Raw genomic sequence first — 7,808 nt, forward strand, 5'->3', positions numbered from 1 at the left:
CTTGTTGCTCAACTCCTGACCCTGGGCAGGACACTGGGTGCTTGGGAAACCTCAGGGAAATGGGCCTGCCCTTGATTAGCCTGTAGTCTAAAGGGAATGACAGTCTTGCAGAAGGCCACAACTCCCAATATCTGCCCAGGGAACAAGTGTTGCCTGGGCCTCTGTGGGTCTGTATGTTAGGAAGTGTGGCAGGTACAGAGTTGGTTTAACTTTGCATTTTGGACCAAATCTTATGAACAAAATGTAAACTCCTTCCTTTTTTGTGAACTCATCTCAAGTGCATTCATTTGTAAGCCATATTCATTTATGTTGTTTTAATCAGGTGATTTTAAGTTCCATGATAAAGGAGTGTGAACTGAAGGTAGAGAACAAGACTGTCCAAGAACCGCCTGGGTAAGATTTCCATCACTTTCCAGAGTTTCAGAATACTTCTCCATCAAAAATAGGTGTGCCCAGCGGATTCTTCCCACTGTCGGGTGTTTAAAGGAAAGGTCGAGAACTCGGTCTGGACAGCTCCCTGGGATCCATCGCGCTGTTATGCACTCTGTGCCCCAGTGGGTGGGCAGGGACAAGAGGATTCAGAGAGTGGGTGGGTGGGTGGTGCCAGCAAGTCCCCCAAGCACTGGGATCGGTTTCTGTTTGCGGGGTCTCAGTCCCAGCTCATCCGTGTTCCTCTTGTCGGTGGTTAGAGTTCTACCAGGTTGGTAGTCGGGGGAGTGATCTGCTCACATGCTCCTCCCCACTTGAGAAATTCCTGAACAAAAGACCCCCGAGTATCAGGTGGAAAGAGTGGATCAAGGCTCTGTGGTACGAGGGTGGGGTCCGTCAGAATATGAGTCCCCGGAAAAACCTGGACCAATCCACCCCCTCTTCGGAATCTATTAAACTTGGAAAGTCCTGAGCCCTTGCCCTGAGGGACTGACTAGTCGAAATCGGGATCATAAAATAGGTTCGGGCAAAGATCAAGTCTGCCTTGGATTTTCTACCTTTTAAAACCGTGAGCCTTGTGTGGTCCAAACATCTTCCAGATCTCAGATTCTCCCTCATTAGAGCTAATTGCCCCTTCAGCCCCCAAGGGTGGGCGGTGCTCTTGTGGAAAACTGGTGACAAGCAGTTGAAGCAGGCTCCTTTCGCCCCGGTTCAGGGAGGTGTCTGTGCTCAATAAATGCAATTGAATGAATCCTCAGGCCCTGACCTGGAGGCAGTCTGCCGGGACCTGGGTTTTCTGGTATTAGAGTCCGAATCCACGGACGGCAGAGCTTTGCCGTCAGCTTGAAAAAAACCTGAATGAAAACTGATGAGTGCTCAGTAGTTCAGGGAAAAAAATTTGAGAGTTCCTTCTTTCCCAGCCTGAATGCAAAAATAAAGGTGCCAAAGCATACGCACATCCTTTTTAGTGCAATTTCGTCGGGAGCGCCTGGGCCGTACAAGATTGGAAAGGAGAAGTGTCTCTGCAGCTTTTCCTATTGCTTCCTTCTAGAGCCTTCCTTTTTTACAGTTCTGTTTTTGGTTGTCAGCCTTCAGAAAACTCCTCCTTGAGGGCAAAAGGGTGCTCCGTGTCGCAGCTCTGCTCTCCCCGAGGGTTCATAACTTTCCATGATGAAAAGATTTCGGAGGAGAAATTGCTTCTTCTGCTACTAATGATTGTATTGCCATTCCAGTGGTGTCTGTTGAAAACTTGATTCCATTCCCAAACTCATTTCCCAATAAACTTTGCCCTGGCATGCAAGTGTGAAATGAAAAGTTTGCCCAGAGCCTCTCCCTGACTTGCAGAAACCATTGCATCCCTTGTATGGGGCAGGGAGATGGCGACCTCGTCTGCTTCAGGTCGATTAAAATTTTTCCACAAGAACGAGGTGACAAACCATTTCGCAACTCCGCGAGAAGAGCAGAGCTGCTATAGGGAACTGGAATAATGATCATCAAGCGTTTATCGCCTAGATTGCCAGCCCTTTAAAGAAGGCTTTTGCTCAAATGCCTCCATCCCTTTGCTCAAAGGGCCCAAATATAAGACTGCCTTTGGTATGGCACCTGCAGAGGGTGTAGGGGGCTGATCCATTTTGACTGGGATGGAGGAAGACTGCGGAAAGAGCACAATTACTCCAGCTTTTTAGCCGAGCGTTCCTTGGAGACTTTGCTGCCACTTTTCATCTGCAGATTATCCTCCTGGTGCCTGTTTTTGTTTCTAAGAATAACACAGTGACGTTTCATTTGGAGAAATGGAATTTCTTAAAATCAGGTGTTGCGCTCCCCAGGCCTGTAAGGGCTCTGACCTTTCCGAGTGCATCTTCAAAAGTCAGGAAGCACTGGAAGGTGACGTTCTGCACTCTGGAGTCGGCAGTGTGTGGGTTTGCCTCAAAGTGCTGGGTGTTGCTCAATCTCTCAACAAAAGAGGCTCTTGTCAAATCGTTTTGACCATTAGAGCGGATGTCAGAGAACTGCAATGCTTTTGATGGTTGTGCCCATGGAAACATTGATGGGACTCACCCAAGTCCAAAAGCCAAATGACATGGTCCTCTGCGTTGACACACCCTTGCTCTTTGTGATAGGGTGTGGACACTGCCATATACTTGCAGGGCAACCCTGACAAACACGTTTCCTCCTACGGGGCGGCACTAGGATTTCAGCTGCCCCGGGCTAGCTGGTGCTTGACGGCACAAATACCTACCCAGGTAGCCCCTCTCCTTCCGCTGCCCATTTCATGGAGCAAGCCCAGAAAGCAGTGATGCCAAGGCCCAGCGCTCCCCTGGGCTCGCTCGATCCCAGGAGCCGAGGGGTTGGGGAGCTGCCCACCCCAGAGACACAAGCATCTCTTTGCACGGGGATGGGGTGTTGCACCGCCAGCCAAGCGGTAGGGCATCCTCCATTTGATTCCGAGCAGTCGTCCACCAACATCCTTGTGCGTAGAGCGGCACCTCGGCAGCCAGACTGGCACGGTCACGTACCCCATGTGTGATGGCTGTCTTGGCCAGGGGCAGCACCTTCAGGTTGGAGCATGATGGTGTTCTCCCTGCACCCAAAAAGTTACATGAGGTCCACGGTCTTCACGGGCAGGACGCAGAATCCACTGCCTTATCTCAGGGCTCAACAGGTACCCCTGATTTACTGGTCAGGCACAAGTGCAAATCGCAGTTGATGCGTTCCCGGCTAATCCTGTGAAGCCAGCAGGAGCAGCAGTTCCCACGAGTCTGGGCCTGTCAGACATAATGCCTGCCATGGCTTATCGCCCCAACAAGATTTAACCTCTCAGCCCTCCAAGGGGCACTTGGGTCGCCTGACCGATTGGTTACAGTTTAGATTTCTCCATCCTCCCGAGCTTGAACCATTCTTCCTACGTCGGTAACCCAAGAGTTCCCCAACCAGAGTCCGGTCAAGGTGATGGGAGAGGAAGTCCGCGTGGGCGGGGTATGCAGCACTCCAGGTGGGCCCGTGGATTAGTCTGAAGCATCCCAGAAAAACTTCCCGTCTGCACAACTTCAGCGTCACCCTCATTTTTTGTTCATCGGAGCTGAATTGAGACAAAGTACCGGTCTCAAGCCCACCAGTGGCACGAGTTACTGAGTTAGACTTCGTGGGTGGAGTGAAAGCACAGTTCCTGCGAAAAGTTCTCTAAGCTCCCAGCCCGTCTGTCCCGTGCCCACACCGCCCTTGTTTTCCAAGAGAACGTAGTCAACCCCGGACCCTTGCCAACGCGAACCGTGCGGTTTCACGCCTGGTGAAGTTAGGCCCCTACCCGACAGGGGCCCACCAAAACACAGTGTCGCGTAAACGGAGAAAATGCCCAGGGCTTGCTCGCATTCCGATGTCTCACGTGAATTTGAAAACTCTCTTCTAGCTCAATGTCAATTGCTGCAAGTCTGGTGAGCGAGGATACAAAGACCAAGTTTCTGAATAAAATGGGTCAGCTGACCACATCGGGTGCCATGCTGGCCAACGTGTTTCAGAGGAAGAAGTGACGGACGGCGTGGGAAGGCGGCGGCCCCTGGGAAACCCTGAGACGGAGACCTTCCGTGCTGGAAGTACTTGCCTTTCTAGTCCCCGTTTTACGTTCTGGCAGTTTGATTTTATTCTAACCTCCAAAGATATTTGCACTGCTTCTGACTCTTGCTGTGTGTGTTCATATTGGGGTTATTACTGTGGTTGCTAGAAAACTGAATTCTTAGTCTGTACCAAGTCTCTCCGTTCTGTGTTCTTGTCTTTCAGCATCATTTTTTTATATAGTGAAAAGTATTTTTTTTATTTCTGATATGGGATATCAGCAAATATCTGTAATATACATTGAGCTATTACGATGGTACTTAAGAGAATGTAAATTTCAAGTCCTGGTCATGAAGTAATAAAAGTGGAGATTACTTATGTATTTAAATTATGAAAGGATAATGCAGACTTTTTATTGTTTCTCAGCTGACTAGAAAGAGCCACCAGCATTACTCTGTGCCTTTTGGATTCGAGTTTGGGGATGCCGTAGTAATCGTGTGCATTCCACTCCATTCAGCCAGCATTCCCTCTGATGCCGTAGGGAATATGAAGCCGAGAGGAGGGGAGGGAGGGGAGGGCGGGAAGCATCTTGGAGCTTTATTTAGCACTGCTTTTCCAGTGCCAGACCAAGCACTCCAAGCGTGCGGAGGTGAATTTGTCCAGATGCTGCTGGGCTCCCATGAAACGGAGAAAGAACATGATCTGGAGCAGAGCAGAGGCAAGTTGGTGACGGCCTCATGTGCCTCAATCGAGCCAAAATGGGGCAGAAACTCTCCTCAAGCGGTCAAAATTGGCTTTCCTTCATGCAAAACCATTTTCTTTCATCATTCCCAAATAGTATTTACTTAAATGATGTTATTTTGAGTGGTAGATTGAATCAGCTGTTCTAAAAAACTAGTAGGTGCTTGGAAATCTTTTCCTTTTTTCAGAGAAGAGTGTGTCCAAACGCTTCCCATTAAGGGGCCAGTTCGTCGGCCTTGAATTTTTGACTTTTGCCCGCAGGGTATCGGCTATTGGTGCTGGGCATGGCTGGTCTTTGGCCGGTGCCCAGGGGACCATGAGGGCGGTCAGTATACAGACCGTTGGGATTTGGTGTGTGAGAGAGGATATCTGATTAGTTTGGGAGAGTTCCTTTCACCTTCTCCCATTAAAGGGGTGTGTGGCATCCTGCTGTTGAAACCCAGCTCAAATAGAGTGCGCGCACTACTCCACGGATGGGCAGCGCAGGATTGTTCCATGAATTGGTCCTGATACCCTCTGAGCACCCTTAAGTAGCACCCCCACTTCATAAGACAGGTAGGTGACTCACTACAGTTCACATTCCACCTTCGGAACAATTCGACCACAGGCCAAGGTATTTTCCAAACTCACGATGAAAATCCTTCTCTCAGTGAAATGTCAGAAAATTAGATCGCACACAGGGTTCCAGGCATTCTTGAGGAATTGGAAGTGGCTAATTTCATGTCAGAAATGTCGATCTCTTATAAATAAAGGGTTTTGCATACTTGCTTTGTACTTTTCTAATGCAACAGTATTCTATCCCAAAGTGGGAAGCGGAGAAAAACACAAACACCCATTGCATGAAAGAGTCTCGAAACTTTGCTTCAGTTTGAAAATTTAATTTATTGATAAATTACTTCCTTGGCTTAAGTTAAATGAAAAGGGAATTTGTTGCTGCTATAAGAACAATGTTAATTTATGGAATGATAGTTAGTTCAACAAACTGTAAAACATTGAAAGAATAAATGTATATTTGTGCCAAAATGCACTTATGGAATGAACAGACTTCCTTTATCCCTGGTAATTGAAATCCATTGTGGTTTTTTTTCTTTTTGTGGGTGCTTCCTTTTAATTAGTTAATCAGGTTTCATTATAACATGTGCTAGAGGCAAAATTCCAAATTTCATAGCGTAGATAACATTTCAAGTTTCTTTGTCCCTTGTGGGCTTACCTGAGTAGATTTGAGTCAATGAAGCATGTTGGCACAGGTTATTTGCTTTGTATTAAAAAGCTACATCTGTTAGAAGCTTCCTCTCTCTCTGTGAGAAAGAAGCAACTTTCTGTAAGACAAAGCAGAAAGCTCATCCGGAGCAATGCCACCTGACTGGACCAAGGACCCCCCATCATTGAAGCTCAACCTTGTAGATTCACGGGGGAAGATTTCAGTGCTCCAGGCCTGGGGGACAGGGAGAGGTAGAGGGGGTTTTTTTGGGGGGGGTTGTGTGTGTGTGAGAGAGAAGGGAGAGGGAAGGAGGGTGCCCTGATTATGGAGGCCCAAGCAAGCTAACACTTAACGAACTCATTCATCCCAGCCAGTCAGAAGCCCTACTCCTGATGCCAGTAATTCATCTCACCGAGTTTTCCCAGAAAGCCTCCAGCTTCAGCCAATCTGACTGTCCTTCCCAAATCTTCACCAGTGGAGGTAACCCTTTGTAGAAACAGCGAGCCCCACCTTTCATTGTGAAAATCAACGAGATCCACATGTCCATCTTGGCATTCTTTCTCCACCTCCGCTTTTTGCATCATTGGCTTCATGAGCCAGACTTCCTCTGATGAGTGGAACTCACCCAGTGAGGAAGCGAGTAGATGATCTAACAGCAGTCATTCCTTAGAACTCAGAGTAACATGGATGTAGAGTAGGGCTTGAGCGATCCACCTCTCCAGGGTGTCCGCTTTCCCAGTGACAGACTGGCAATGTAGTGCACAAGATGGCCCAGGCTTGGCCAAATACTAGACAAGAAGAAGACACGTATCTCCCCAGATGATCTTTGGATTTCAAGACAACCTGCCCTTGATCGGTATTGGAACTGCCAGGGCACATCGTTCTCTAGAAACAAGCTCTGGTTGATCTTGAACTGTGGCTGAGGATTAAATTCCTTATTGGCTGTTCCTTATCGCAAGTGCATAGGGGCGACACCAAGGGGTTTTATCATCTGTATTTCTGTAAAGTATATAAAGAAATTTTCTAATGCGCATCGTTTCTGAAACTCTGCCGAATAATTTGTTGAACCTGATGTAAGAGCAGAGTGTCAACTTTTTGTAAGAAGGTCTTAGTACATAACTCTTTTTGTGTGAAGTGACATTTCTGATCCCACTGAAGGATCCTTGTTTGTATAGTTTACTTTTGCCCATTTTGGAAAATGGGGAAGGGGAATCAAATTCAGACCCATGGAACAAAGATCTGGCCCAATTCAAACACTTCTTTCTCTTCGTCCCAGTTCCTCCCCTAACTGACTGTAAGACTGACATCGTCGGGTTTTTAAATGTCAAGTAAACTGTTCCTGCGGGGCATCTCGTTGCTACTGTTCCTTAGGGTCAAGCTCTAAGCCTTCTCAGTTCTCAATTTTAGGTTTGTGTCTGTCCGAAGAACCCCCAAAGCTGTCTCTGCATTGTTGGCCACCTTCTCTATGACCCTAAATCATGAATATTAAACTCATCGCTGTGTGTATTCCCACCCCTTACCAATCACCATGGTTTTGCCTCTTGTAGTATTCCTCCCCAGAACCTCAGCTCAACCCATTTAGAGATTTGTTTCGCAGGGTGATTTGACACAACAAAAATGTGGTTTTGTTACATGGTTGCTTCTTGGAGGAAGGTGACTCGCCTTAAATAACTTTTAATTAAAGGGGGAAGGGAACCAGTGGACCCAGGCTTAAGAAAATAATTGCATTTGTTGGCGCTTACTATATGCCATGCACTATATTAATTACTGGGGTACATGCAAGATAATTAGGTCAGACAAGGTTCCTGAACCTCCTGGGGCTCACAGTCTAATTTGGAGGGAAATGCAGAGTGGCATGGTGGAAAGAGCACAGGCCTGAGAGTCAGAG

At 47.5% G+C, this 7,808-nt stretch overlaps 1 protein-coding gene across 3 annotated transcripts in view; it reads left to right on the plus strand.

Moving 5' to 3' along the window:
* Positions 1–5,746, plus strand: part of RELCH (RAB11 binding and LisH domain, coiled-coil and HEAT repeat containing) — an 82,388-nt gene extending 76,642 nt beyond the window's left edge. For all 3 annotated transcript variants that reach the window (XM_038770534.1, XM_038770536.1, XM_038770537.1), the window contains 2 exons: positions 323–393; positions 3,836–5,746. In XM_038770534.1, the coding sequence (XP_038626462.1) occupies positions 323–393; positions 3,836–3,956 (192 nt within the window). In that variant the 3' untranslated portion in view covers positions 3,957–5,746. The remainder of the gene's footprint in view (positions 1–322; positions 394–3,835) is intronic.
* Positions 5,747–7,808: the final 2,062 nt, after the last annotated feature.

The sequence above is a fragment of the Tachyglossus aculeatus genome, chromosome X3 (assembly GCF_015852505.1).
Source record: "Tachyglossus aculeatus isolate mTacAcu1 chromosome X3, mTacAcu1.pri, whole genome shotgun sequence".
NCBI lineage: Eukaryota > Metazoa > Chordata > Mammalia > Monotremata > Tachyglossidae > Tachyglossus > Tachyglossus aculeatus.